This window comes from Lethenteron reissneri, chromosome 43 (assembly GCF_015708825.2).
Source record: "Lethenteron reissneri isolate LAM-NWPU_2019-01 chromosome 43, ASM1570882v1, whole genome shotgun sequence".
Classification (NCBI taxonomy): domain Eukaryota; kingdom Metazoa; phylum Chordata; class Hyperoartia; order Petromyzontiformes; family Petromyzontidae; genus Lethenteron; species Lethenteron reissneri.
This window is the reverse complement of record NC_083821.1, coordinates 1024925-1038931: the sequence shown is the minus strand read 5'-3', so window position 1 is coordinate 1038931 and position 14007 is coordinate 1024925. Positions and strand designations below refer to the sequence as shown.

Below are 14007 nucleotides of genomic sequence, written 5' to 3'. Positions count from 1 at the left end.
GAGCGGCAGTGTCATTCACTGCGCAGTTTTCTAAAAGTAGAAATAACGATCTCAAGGAGTCAGATTGTCGAAACAGATCGTAGAAGGCGGCTGCACATCGGCGATGCACGGCGCCCTGCGTTCATTCGCCCGCTTCAACCCCCCCCCCCCCCGTCGCAATTCGCGGGTACTTAATTTCAGTCGCTCTGATTAGCATCGTGCATAGTCAATCACGCATTTGTTTCCCGCATGCTTGACCTTGGCAATTTCCAATTAACGCGTTTTTGATCAATTCACCTGCGTGTCCATCTGTTCAGGTTTGCCGTCGCAGCCAGAGGGAGTGGATTGTGAATCTGTGACGACTGTCCCGCCCAGAGTTCGCGGGGTGGCGGGTGGCATTGTTCCGGTGGGGAAGTGGGGTCTGGATTCTGAAGACAATAAATCGAATATTTTTTTCCATAGTCAGCACCCCACATGTTTTGTGGGGGGGGGGGGGGGGGGTTATTTGACCATACTGCACCATGCTGAACGGTATGTGCTGATGAAGGCTGGGAGCATAGATTCAGAGAACAGTACCGTACAACAATGCATTTGGCTGCACTGGCCTCTGCTGCTCACCACATCGCCTCCATGGTCCGATGACAAGCTGGTGACCCATCCAAGCACAATCCAGACGGAACGCTAAGGGCGCATTCCAGGTGATTTGGTCATAAAAATGCGTGTCTTAATTCTAGATTTGCAGTTTTCGTGTCTGCAAGGATCTTTTGGGGTTTTTTTCGATAAAGTCACGTAGGTTAAAAGAAAACAAATAAATTAAATCACACCGTTTAGGAGGCAACACAAGCTTCCGTCTTCAGGTGGAACAGTCACAGCAAAAAATACCGTATCAATTACTGCATCACTTGAAATTACTGTATCAATTACTGTATCACGTGATATAGTAATTGTGCTTTGATGGTTCCACCTGAAGACGGCAGCTTGTGTTGCCTCCGAAACGTCGTGATTTAATTTATTTGTTTTCTTTTAGCCTACGTGACTTTACCGAAAAAACCCAAAGAGTATGCGTATCTTAATCAAGTCAAATGGTACATATTCATGTTATAAAATTATACGTGAATTCAGTCATGTATGTTTCATGGTAATGGTTGAACATGCAATGCAATTGTCTATGGGAGTTCATTATACTGTTCCTTGGATCGTAATAGCACACAGGGATATGACGTATCCACGTATACACAGATCAATCAATTCCAATTCATGAAATAAGTACCACGCTTTATGTTCGAGCAGGGGTTGGAAACCCAAAATAACAAGAAGAGCCAGTTTTTTTGTATTCATTTCAAAAGCCGCAATGCAATTTGAATGACGTCACGAAGCAGTCATGAAAGAGCCCTATGCGGCTCCAGAGAGCACCACTGGGAGCCAAAAGTAGGTCACGTGTTTGGACCCCCACCCCCTCCACCCTTTCAATTAATAAAGTGCTGGCGAGATGGCAAAAGACGTTTACAAACGGGGGGTGTAGTGAGATGAACAGCGACACAGATCAGCCAGTGATGTCGTGTCATGAGAGCGATGTGGACGAGAGACATGGCGTGTTAGTGAGACGAGTGAAGGCAGCCGTGGACGACGGAGACATGAGAGAGATTCATTCAATGTTTATGCACATTTTATTTGCATGTGATTCGGATTTTTTTTTCAAGCGGATATTTGGTACAGCTGTTTCCATTCATCCAGGTCCCCTTGAGCCACTTGGGGCTCCGAGCATTCGCTTACTTTGCCGAATGCCACCAATGCGCTCTATGGTGGCATGTATTGTTCGGCGCTTCTGAATCTGGAAGCAATTCCATTAGCTCAGGAATCTCAAGAACATGTCTCTGTGTTAGAGGGCAATACATTTTTTTCATCACAACTATTTCAAGTACAGTATGCACACCGTATGTCGTCCATTATGAGGCAGCGATTATTGAGAATGCTTGGAATTCCATCGAGAGAAAGGGGGACGACGCGTGGAGCAGACAACACACGTAGGTCAAAGACATTATTCAAACTGTTAATGGTAATAAGTAACTGGGGCTTGGACAGAACACGTTGCTACAAAGGATGATAATCGATGGTCGATAATAATAATAACGGAGTGGCAGCCGAGGTGACGCATCCGAGAAGACGTCACCCGAGGGAGATGGAGCGATGAAATCAGTTTGGTGGAATATTACATTTCCAGATCGTGGGGGATATCAATCAATCGCTTGCGGAGGCCTTCACCGAGCAGTGAATTGATGCTCATGGTAATGTCAACAACTGTATTGGTGCCGACAGAATCACAACGTGTGCTATTTGACCCTTTTGAAGGGTTCACGAGCAATGTTAAACGACTCCAGCTTTGTGTGTGCGAAGGTTGGAGAGCCCAAGGGCTATTGTTCTCTCGCTGCCACGTGCGGGCCGAGATAACGCTCAGCTGCTGACCTCTAGCGGACATCCTGCGGCGCTTAGACGGATTGCTGCCACTTGCCCGGGACATCAGCCCGAGTGCTCCCGATCATCTCCATGATCTCGTCGAGATCTCGCAAGCGAAGCAGGAATTTTTGGGGCCCGAAAAAGTGCTTAGATGGGGTGACCACCATGCACAATAGATTTGCCATAGGACTGTCGGGCTTACGTGGTGGGCCATTCGATGGTTCAGTTGCGCTGCATGTATATGCTCCCCACCTTCACGAACCCACATGAACCAGCGTGGGTGACGTGTGGTCAAGTCATCCCAACGACCCTCACGGTGTGGGGAAGCCCTCACTCATCCAGCAGTGAATTGATGTCTACTGCTGGATGAGTAATTAGATTAACATTGTAGACATTGTGTATTGTATGCTCATGTTAATACAGCACTCGTGTTAATACTCACGCTCTTGTGGAGAGGATTGTACACACGAGTTAGACAATTAACTACAGCGATGTCAATTTACTACACTTTTATCACTTCATATTATCATAAGCGGTCAGGAAGAGGAAGTAATATAGCAACTGTTATCGCCATATAACCATACACTCTATTTTTCATATACATCAAACTGCAACTCATGTTTTAATTACATTTGGCGATAATAGCCTCAAAAGCCAGTAACACCTGCTCAAATATTGGTTTCCCCATTTATTTGGGGGAAAACCAATATTTGTTTACACCAGCGCTGCTCTGCCGAGCACAGACGATAGCAGCAGTGGCATGTGGGTGACACGATCATCATTGCTATGGATATACATCGTGGCTTTGTTTTGGGAGGTAATACCCACAAACACAATACTGGGTTAGGGTCACCGTGACCCAGGTGCAAACATGAACCCATCGAGCTTATTAGTAAAAAAGCTCTACGGTGAAGAGCCTCGCTGAGCAGATCGAAAAACTTTTGAACAAATCACGATGATGTTAACCTGCCCCAATTTCCATCCGCCACTCGGCAGCAGCAAGGGGCCCCCTAAACGGGGGGCGAAAACCGAAGCATCGCCTCCGCGTTGCGTTCCGCTCCCCTTCTTCCTTGTCTTGGTCACGGCACCTCGCGGAACGATGAGAAGGCGCCCTCGGCACCACCCTCCTTGGGCAGCACCACGCTGCCACGCGTTCACCAGAGGGAGCCCCGCGCATGGCAGACGTCGGTACCAATTTCTGCTGTTAGGAGCAAGCGTGTTTTTGTTTTTATGCGCCTGTATGACAAGCTACCCTTCTTCCCCAGACCACTGTATTGTCATGTGTTGTAGCTTTTAACAGAAATGTGCTTATTATACACGGAATACTAATATCCAGCTTGTCTCGGATAATATATTAGGTTGCATCAGACTAGAGCGCTCAGCAAGCAGCGCAGTCAGGAGAAATGAACTGCCACGCATCCCCAACGAGGTCACCGACGCCGCCACTGCTGCGTGCGTCACGCGCAACCTAACTTTCGGTTCCTTGCAGTTTAACTAAAAACACGTCGATTTTTAAGGAGCGTTCGGTATGTGGGAGACGAGGCAGGGAACGTCATTTTTCAGTGGCTCTCTGTGAACTCCGAAAAGCGCTTTCGAATCCGCTGCAGGCACCGTCTGCTTGAACGACGAGACGTCAGCAGCACGTGGTGGAAGTCAAAAGACTCGACACGGGCGAGCAGCCCTGCCTTCGAGGAACAAAACGACCTCTTGGGCACACACACATTTTACATTTTCTCCGAACAATCATAATCAGGAAGCAAGAGCATGTATTCCACGTGGAGGCGGTTTATTTTTTTTAATAATGAAGTATACAGCAAAGGGTGTAATTTACTGTAATACAAATCAATAATTATCTTCTTGGCAACAAGGAATTCCAAGATTGCAATATGCCTGGTTAAGTACTCCACACAGCTCTCATTTAGCAAGGTGGACATAGCATCAATTGTACAATAAATTTAATGCAGAAATGTGCATGGCACATTATACTATGTTCTGTGTATCCTTGCAGTGGAGTTTGTCTAACCATCTAACAAAGACGGTTGCTGCATTGCGCGCTTTCACGGCCGTCTGGAACACTCTTCCTTCCAATAAGAGGAAGCCACTGGATCTATGGACTTTTAAATCTAAATTCAAAACAATTTTTTTAGAACTGTTCTTATGTTTAGTTTTTTGTCCTTCCCCTGCACGTCCGATGAGCACGATTGGCTACGTACAGTGCAAAAGAAGTTCAACATACATATGTACCGAAAAAAACACGTCATGGCCATTCACTCAAAAATGTCTGCTCGTTGTCAATTGGGCGAGTGAAAGGACTGCCTTATAACATCACAATTTCGTGACTTACTGGCAGCTTACTATAATTTTCACCTTTCACAGGAACGAAGAGGGCACACATCACAGCCAAGAAAGAATGCATGCTTGTATTACCCTGTTGCCATCTATTGCAACCCTGGAGTCGTCATTTTTGAAGATTGTTCATTAACACAGCAACAAACCAAGCTCCTACGGAAATGATTGCCTTATGGGGGAAAAAAAAACAATTCACAAAAGCATGAGGGGCTCAATGCAGACAAATCAAACATCTATTAAAAATAAGGAGTTCACTATAAATGGATTACTACCTCATTCATACGAATGCCAGTGTTAACCTGTGAAGTGAAACGGTAAAAATGTTTTTGATAATAATAATTACAAACACCCCCTTTAACACCCCTTCAAAAATCCAATGTAAGAAACCCAACAATTGTTTCTAATGTTTAGCGGTCGTGGGGCAGCTCGAGTTGGAGGCAGGTTTCGGGCAGGAGGGAGACCTCGACTTTGACCTTGTCTGAGACGCGGAGCGAGACCGAGACCTCTGCCTCGACGGTGATGGCGACTTGGATTTTGAGAGAGGCTTCATCTTTTCCTTTTCCTTCGGAGATCGAGACCTAGAGCGAGATGGGCTGTCTTTCTTTCCCTCGGGTGACCTGGAACCAGAGCGAGACCTGGTGTTCTTTCTACCCTTAGGAGATCCTGATCTGGAACGAGATTTGCTGTTTCTCTTTCCCTTGAGAGACCTGGAGCGAGATCTGCTGTCTCTCTTTCCCTTGAGAGACCTGGAGCGAGATCTGTCATTCTTCCCTCTCTTAGGAGACCGTGACCGAGAACGAGATGCGACTTTTTTCTTTGCCTTTAGAGACCTGGAACGAGACCTGCTGTTTTTCCTTCCTTTGGGAGACTTTGACCTAGAACTAGACCTCACGTTCTTCCTTGCTTTGGGAGATCTAGACCTCGAGCGAGACCTGGCAATCTTCCGTGCCTTAGGAGGAGATACAGATCTGGAGCGAGACCTGGCATTTCTTCCTCTCTTGGGAGACCTGGAGCGAGATCTAACCTTCTTCTTCATTCCCTTGAGAGATCTAGACCTGGAGCGAGATCTACTGTTTTTCCTTCCCTTGGCAGACCTCGACCGAGAACGAGACCTGATGTTCTTCCGTCCTCTGAGAGATCGAGACCTCGAGCGAGACTTACTATTTTTCCTTTTCTTGGGAGACACAGACCTGGAGCGAGACCTGCTGGTTTTCCTTCCCTTGGGAGACCTCGACCGAGAATGGGACCTCGAGTATTTCCTGGCCTTTGGGGATGGAGACCTCGAGCGTGACTTGCTATACTTCCTTCCCTTGGCGGACGCGGACCTGGATCGGGACCTGGCGTTCTTCGCCCGCTTGGGAGATCTCGACTTGGAGCGAGAGCGCACATTCTTTGCGCGTCTAGGAGACCTCGACTTGGAGCGGGAACGCGATCGCCTGACCCTCTTGCGAGACCTGGACCGAGACCGAGATTTTGTTCGAGACCTGGATGTCGACCGCTTCCCGCCGTTCCTGCCGTTTGTTTTACCGGCAGACACAGAGCGGCTGCGCGAGCGACTTTTCTTTCTGCGAGACCGTGAATGGGACCTGCTGTCCCTGCCTCGTTTACGCTTTGCCGGTGAACGAGTCCTGAAGGAAAAAAATAACATCACAACGCCGCACCCGATAGCCATTAGGTGGATTTTAACGTATTCTTACGTCGCGATGTATAAAAACATTTCTGAAGTGCATGCATTTAAATCTAATTACAGAAACTCGAACAGTGCTATTAGTAATCTGTAATGCACATTTCTGGAAGTGTATAATTTACACTACTGAAAAACATTGAAATTTATATAATCAAATATTCCACTATCAAGTTCTCCCAGCACGTTATCTACAAGGTGCATTACGATATTTCGTGCCGTGCGACGTTGTTATCGTGCCCAACAATGCGTCGCAACGTTGCACGTCACGCCCTGCGTGAACGCCAACTCGTCGTGCGGCTTGGACCCCCAATTTGCTTTTATGAAGCTGTTAACGATGCCGGCTGCAAGATCTGACCTGGATCGGCTGCGTGTGCGGCTGCGTCGTCGCGCCCTTCTGCCACTCCTGCTTCGCGAACGTTTTGCCCGGTTCAGCCTTCGGCGGCGGTTTCTCGAGCGTGACCTGCCCAATACGATCAACACCGGCTCAACACAACAACCCGCAGCACGTGCGCCATATTGCACGCAACGGAATATACGCACGTGATGTCAATAAGTGCCGATAAAGTTTAAAGCTATTTTGTGACCGAGTAAAAAAACCTGGAGGCATTTATCCAGCAGTATATAGATCATTGCTGGTGATGATGAGAAACAGAGAGAAAAACTGTTCCCATGCTTTTATAAACACAAATATTCCTCGCCTGTCAGGCCCTTTACGATTAGCAGTAACCTTATTTTTCAATAACAGAGTGGGTAAGGCTAGACCTAGCTGGTACAGCAGAAACTCGATGTACGCACACCCCTTATCGCCCATGGGCCCGGAGCAGATACTTACTTGCCGGTACCACCTGAGGTGGCAAAACTGTTGTGGTTCCAATAGTGAATTACGTGATAACCATTTCAAATGACTGGGTAGCCGAATAATGAACTCTTATGAGATATAAACACATCGCTACAAATTTCGATTTAAAGCTTTCGTGACTGCAGGGATTCATCTTCTTGGTTCTTTCGGTAAAGTCACGTAGAAGGGAAGTAATAAAATAAAAATAAAACATAATAAAATAATAATATAATATAGTGATAATTATTTTATTATCTTTTATTGTTATTATTTTATTACTTCCCTTCTACGTGACTTTACCGAAAGAACCAAGAAGACATCGCTATAACTCAAATCCTGCTACCTCGGTACAATTTCTGCTTTATTGGGAAAAAGGCCGTTTGTGCTTTCATGCGGGGCTTGTATCACAAGCGAGCCTTCTCCTTCCCCAGACCACTGTAATATAAGATAAAAAAGTGTTTTTGCTTATAACGGAAATGTGCCTATCATACACGGCATACTAATATCCAGCTTCTTCCTGTATAACTATCAGATATTTTAGATTGTAACAGACTAGAGCGTTAAACAAGCCACGCAATCAGGATAAATTAACTGTCCCCGCATCCCCAGCTCGGCAACTGGTGTTGCCAGTTGCTGTGTGCGTCACGTGCAAGTGTTCTGTCGTGTACTGAACTCCAAACCTCGATCGACTGCGGCGTTTAGCGCGCAGCGTCCTGTTGGAGCGCTCCTCCCTCAGCTTGAGCTTGCGGCCAAAGAGCTCCATGCCGTCAAGCTCGTCCAGAGCTCGCTTCATGTCCACAAACGTGCGGAACTCCACAAAGCCCTCATTATCTCGCTCCACGTGCGCTTCGCCATACATCACCTCGCCAGCACGGCGCAGCGAGTCCTGCGGGAGAGTTGTCGGTGCGACCCGAGCGGATTGAGGCACGAGCTATCGTAACGTTTTATTTGAACAATACATCGACAAGATTTGGTAAAATTGGAAATAGATATCCTAAGAAATATATACATACATGGGTATTTTTTGCACCATAGAAATGATGGCAAGATTGATTACTGAGATCCCAAGACTGAATCGGGTCAGAAATTAGAATAGGAGGAAGTTAAGAGTGATGGTGCCCATCTCAGAGAAGACGAAAGAAAGTCGACTCAAATGGCGAGGGCACGCCGTAAGATGAGAGGAAACCCACATCGCAAAGGAAGGCGATGTTGAACATGGTAACACCAGGCCAGTGACCAAGAGGCAAGCCTTGGTAGAGGTGGTTCTTAGTGGTGATCTAAAATATGAAGGACTGTGGAGTTGACCTCGAGATGGCCCAGGACAAAAATGAGTGGAGAGGAGCAGGGACACCCACATGAGAGGGCCAATTAACTACAATGCGTGACTCACAATACAGGTCTGAATATGTAACCTTCAAAAGCATAGATGTCTATTCTATCATCCAGCCAAGTGCTTTACAAGAGAAAAACACAATTTGGTATAAAACCACTTTGAAAGTTACAATAAAATGGAATTGCATTGTACATATACAGCCCTTTTGCCTATCTACTGCTGGATGAGGCCCCACAACGCCGGATCGTGCGAGTTATTTGATCATACTTCACCATGATGGTCAGGACATGATGGTGTAGGTGTTGGGCAACACAGACGTTGCAGCATAGTACAATAAAACTATTTATTTCATTAAAACTGTCCTCTGCCGACGTGGTAGTTGCTGATCTAAGCAACAACATAATGCAAAAAGACAAATAAGAGGTAAAGATGCAGCCCTGCAAGTAGTTGCTCGTGCCACTGCTGGCAGAAGTGACTCCCACGAGAGGCATGATTTAAGAAACTTGGCCAATGTTTCAACTGGGGCATCGGGAGACAAAACCAGTGGCCAATGGATGGCAAGCCAAGTCTGCAAACCATTACACCACGGCAACATCCGCACAATTACAAATATGTTACAAACATAAATGTTGGTGAAGAATTTGCGATGGTCAAAGTCGAGCGATTACCTTCAGCTGTTCTGCATCGCAGCGGGTGGAGAGGTTCTCCACTACGAGCCGGTACTCGGTGCGGATTGGAGGCCTGTAGAGTCCGGAGCGTCCTCCGAAAATTGAAGAAGCACCTACACCAAGTGGACGTAGATTACAAAGCGTCTCATTCATGCCAAACAGCAGACGTATTTTAAAAATAGCAAATAAATATGTATGCGTGAAAAATAGCAATCATAGCAAAGGTGCAAATACATTGTATGTAGTGTATAAAGCATGAGTTAGTTCAAAAATAGCTATATATAGTGGTTAAAAAAACTATTTTCTGTGCTGTTTTGATTATACAGTTTTGTTTGAGCAAATTATTGCAACTATTAATGATGAAGTTGGTTCATTAAATATTGTTCATCTTGTGAATTACACTAAAGATTTTTTTTATTATTTTAAGCAACAGCAGAATTACTCAAACATAACCATGCATCTTGAAAATACAATATGGCAATTATACTGTGTGGAGCAAAGTCAGTGCAATTGATTCTATATAGCATACTAGACAATATGAATTAACGATACAAAACTGTGTGCGTGCATATTACACTTACGTCGTAAACAGCACAAAACAGTTTTAAGCTAATTCTAAACAATTAACAATGTACTGTAATGCAGTATGTGAAAAAGCACGGAGTTCACCAAACCAGCCAGAAATGACACCTGGCTGTTCCTCACCAACCGGGTCTAAAGGCAAGTGAGGCCGCAGGAGGAGGCTCCGGCAAGGGCAGCCAAGGGCCATGGGAATGGAACGGGTAGGTTGGTACGGTACGGAGTGGATGGGTTGGTGCGGTTGGTTGGTTGGTTGGTAAGGTAAGGCCATGGCCATTGGAACAGGCATCTTAGAGATTCTTGATTCAAAACATTGACGACTTTGTTAAATCGGTGGTTAAGTTTAAAGAGAAAACATTCAACAATTCATAGAAAAGCTCAAGAGCACGGGTAAATTATTTAAGTAGACTGGATGACGGGTTATGTAAGATCATATTAAAGCTATAATTAATCATTTGCAGTGTTTGCAAGGAACCACCGCATGAGTTAACTCGGATATAAATATTAACTAGGCAATAGACCATTGTTAAATATTTAGTTGTTACTTCTAAATAACAGATCCAATATTGAAATAACCCGTGGTCTTAAGAACATCAGAAACACTTTAAAATGCAAAACATACATTTCCATAAAATATAACAAAGTACTGTGTAAGGCATTTGCAATATATATGTAATGTACATTTAAAAACAACCGCTCATCAACACAGTTCAGCAGTATAAACAATGCATTTTCAGTAGACTTTTAACTGCACTCGAGGAAAAACACAGGCGCGAGTTGTTTTCTCTACTCCAGGGCAGGAAGCGGTGAGTCTACCTCCCGGCCGCCCCCGGGCGTGTTCCACCACCACCGGGTCCCCACACAGGTCGCGGCCGTTCAGCTCGTACACGGCACTATCCGCATCCCGGCCATCTTCAAGCTCCACAAATGCATACCTGAGAACAGCACACATCAGCCATTGAAGGACAGACACAGCAGCGCTCGCCTCGTTAACCACATGGGGTCGAGATGAAATATTTTGGTCGAGGCTGTCCCAGAAACTGCGGGTGTGAAAAAAATTCTTAGGCACTACGATCTCGAACCTCGGATGTATATTGTAACCATAACCTTCACAAAGAACACCATTGGAACCTCCATTGCCAGTAGCAAAATACGATAATTGGTTTGTTACACTTTTATGTCAACAAAACTGACACCTTTTTTACAAGGAGTCATGTTCGCATTGACCACAATACCGGAGGTCGGAATGCAAACAAAAAACACAACTCTGATAATGTATTCACTGTCCTTGAAATTGATTGTTCCACACCCGAGACAGCTTTTCTTAGAGCCTAGTGTCACATGGTATTGGACCATATGATGCCAAAAGGCTTGTGATTGGATGAAAATCTGATTAATAATTTAAAACCAATCTGGAGGAACAGTATTCACTTCCAAATATTTTAGACTCCAGTTGCGCTGAAAGTGATTCCAATTTCTTTACATGGGCAATGCAAGTGTGCTATGTAATAGCATACAAAACATTGGATTGATACATTTCACTGGATTAATTTGACGATAAATCATTACCAGTTAAAGTTTTTTCCACCTCACCGGTGGTGGCTCCTTCTGAATGTGCCCCAATGTCTGCAACGCCTCTGTCTTACCCTGTTCAGTCAAACTGACTGACGGCCTCTTCATTTTGAAGACTTAAATAGCCAACTCCCTATCTGCCCTACAGTCAACCAGTTGAAATTTGTACGGCATACATTTATACACATTGAAAATACAAACTTTCTTTATGCTCAGGCTCAAGGGCTAAAATAATCATGTTTTGTTTTCAGGCACCGCTATTAACTCCAGCACGAAAATATTCAAAATCTATGGCCATAAAATGGCCCAGGCAGCGATAATCGGACCCTCCTGAAAACAGCAACCCGATTCAGCTGAGGCTTGATTTGAAATACGTATTTCAAGTTAGCGAATGTTAATGAAATCAATTGCATAACATAGCCGAGCGCACTTACAAGTCAAACTTACATGCTGCAATATTTTATCTAAACATGAACACGTGTTTCACGAGGGCTGTCCAGCTTTGTTGGCAGTCCCGAAACCATCACATATGTAGATTACACATTACATATTAAGGCAGGACCAAAATCAAAGGCTCGAGTTCCTTTGACGGTTTGAGAGCGCACGAGTGTGGTCTGGCAATGGGCAGCATTGACTTGATGGTGCTATAGTTACGCGGTGTACATCTCCGCTGGAGGTACAGAACCCGCGGTGGAAATTCCACATTAACATGGCCAGAACTCAGGCTACAATATCAATGTTCTCTCTGTGTTTCCGGGTTGTTAATAATGCGTGTTGTTCCCGCATCGTGTTCGACGTTCGCTCCACGTGCAGAAAACACACTGAAGCTATATAGCACAGACGCGAAAATTCCTCGTAACAATACAGTAGAACTTATTTACTTAGAAAAAAACCTCACCGAGCCAAGACTATTTTTAGGAGGGTCCTGTATCGAGTAAGATGTATGGGCAATCCTAGATGTGGGAGAAACCTGGATTACCAAGACCCCCACGAATAGGAGTGAATAACCTTCAAAGCTCTGCACGCAGATTCAAAAATCCATCGCTCTACTATCATTTCCTGGTCACTTCGCAGTCCGATGACTTCCGTTCATCAAGTGACACTTTGTGCAATGATGTATATCAACCCCGAATAATTGACGTATATTGAAAACGACCATGCACATGAAACACGGGGGAACTGTATAGTCTGTATAGCTTCAAAAGCTAAGTTCAGTACCGGATTATGCCGCGTACCAGAGGCTTCACCTCGAATGCTCCATACGCGCCGAGTTGGCTCCATTCGACCATTCAATAGCCGATTCAGGAGTAAACGAACCACTGTTTACGATGTCCCACTGGGGCCTCATAATGAGCCGTGGTTAATCTACTGCTGGCTGATCCGGAGTGCGCAACAACCCACGCGGAGCTTCCAGCCACACACGAGGCCGATTTCATTGCTCCATCTCCCTGTGGGACGTGGACCCTCTCGAACGAATTTCCATTCCTTTGCTGTGTCGCTGGACACTTTGATTTTATCCACGTGATTTTGTTTTCATCAAGGGCCCTCCTTTGCCAGAATCAAAATATAATAGGTTTTCCCCTTACTGGCAATAAAACAGTTGTTAAGATGTTAAAACACAAAACCAAAACCTTTTGCAAGGAATCATGTCTTCATTAACCACATATACCTGTGAAAATACAAACAAATGCATATCTAAGAGCATGTTTTTGTTTGTATTTTCACAAGTATATGTGGTTAATGTAGCCTTGAGTCCCTGTAAAAGGTTTCAGTTTGGTGTTTTAACATCTTAACACAACTGTTTAATTGCCAGAAAGGGGAAACCTATTGTGATATACATTTATTTTTAAATCTTTGATACATTTGTAATAAACATTTCTGGACTCGCGGGAGGCCTAGAGGAACATGAAAAGCCTGCGGGCGTATTTCCCAGCGCAGATAAGCGCGCAGCGAGCTTCTCGCACGCCGATTGGACGAATCGCCGCACGGTCTCGCGACCCAATTGGCTGTGCGCGGGCGCGTGCGACGCGCGGACCAATGGGGCGAGAGCGCGTAATGGCGGCCGCCGATGTGAACTGGGGAATTGAGACTCACCCGTTCTTGAGGCTAATCTCAACGATCTTGCCGAAGCCTCTAAGGAAGCGTTCAATATCCCTCTCGCTCGCCTTGTAGCTCAGCTTGCCCAGGTAAAGACGAGCCATCTCTACGTGTCCCTTTTTTTGAACTGGCGGAGTTTTCGAGCGAAACGCGGAGCGAGCGAGCGCCGCCGCCGCCGCTGCTGCTGCTGCCACAAAGCGAGGCCCCCCCCCCCTCACTGCCGCATCCCCCGCGCGGTATCGGCCGGTGACGTCACCCGGCAATTAACATAATCGCCGATTGTACTCTAGATTTGAAGCTTTGGTGACTGCAAGGATCCATATTCTTAGGTTTTTTCGGTAAAGTCACGTAGGTAAAACATCAAAATTAATTAAAATAAAATAAAGATCACGACGTTTCGGAGGCAACACAAGTCTCCGTCATCAGGTGGGACCGTCACAGCCAGATTAGC

General features: G+C 45.5%; 1 protein-coding gene across 2 annotated transcripts; it reads right to left on the bottom strand.

Moving 5' to 3' along the window:
- Window positions 1-4196: 4196 nt before the first annotated feature.
- On the bottom strand, window positions 4197-13781 carry LOC133353405 (serine/arginine-rich splicing factor 6-like). Of its 2 annotated transcripts, none has more exons than XM_061569657.1 (6): window positions 13554-13781; window positions 10704-10822; window positions 9309-9421; window positions 7988-8193; window positions 6825-6929; window positions 4197-6410 (listed from the first exon to the last, which is right to left on the bottom strand). In XM_061569657.1, exons 1-6 carry the CDS (start codon window positions 13658-13660, stop codon window positions 5183-5185), a joined length of 1878 nt encoding a protein of 625 aa, XP_061425641.1. In that variant the 5' UTR covers window positions 13661-13781; the 3' UTR covers window positions 4197-5182. The 2 variants fall into 2 exon arrangements, with proteins under 2 accessions (XP_061425641.1, XP_061425642.1); XM_061569658.1 differs by having other exon boundaries at window positions 10014-10822; window positions 13554-13616.
- Window positions 13782-14007: the final 226 nt, after the last annotated feature.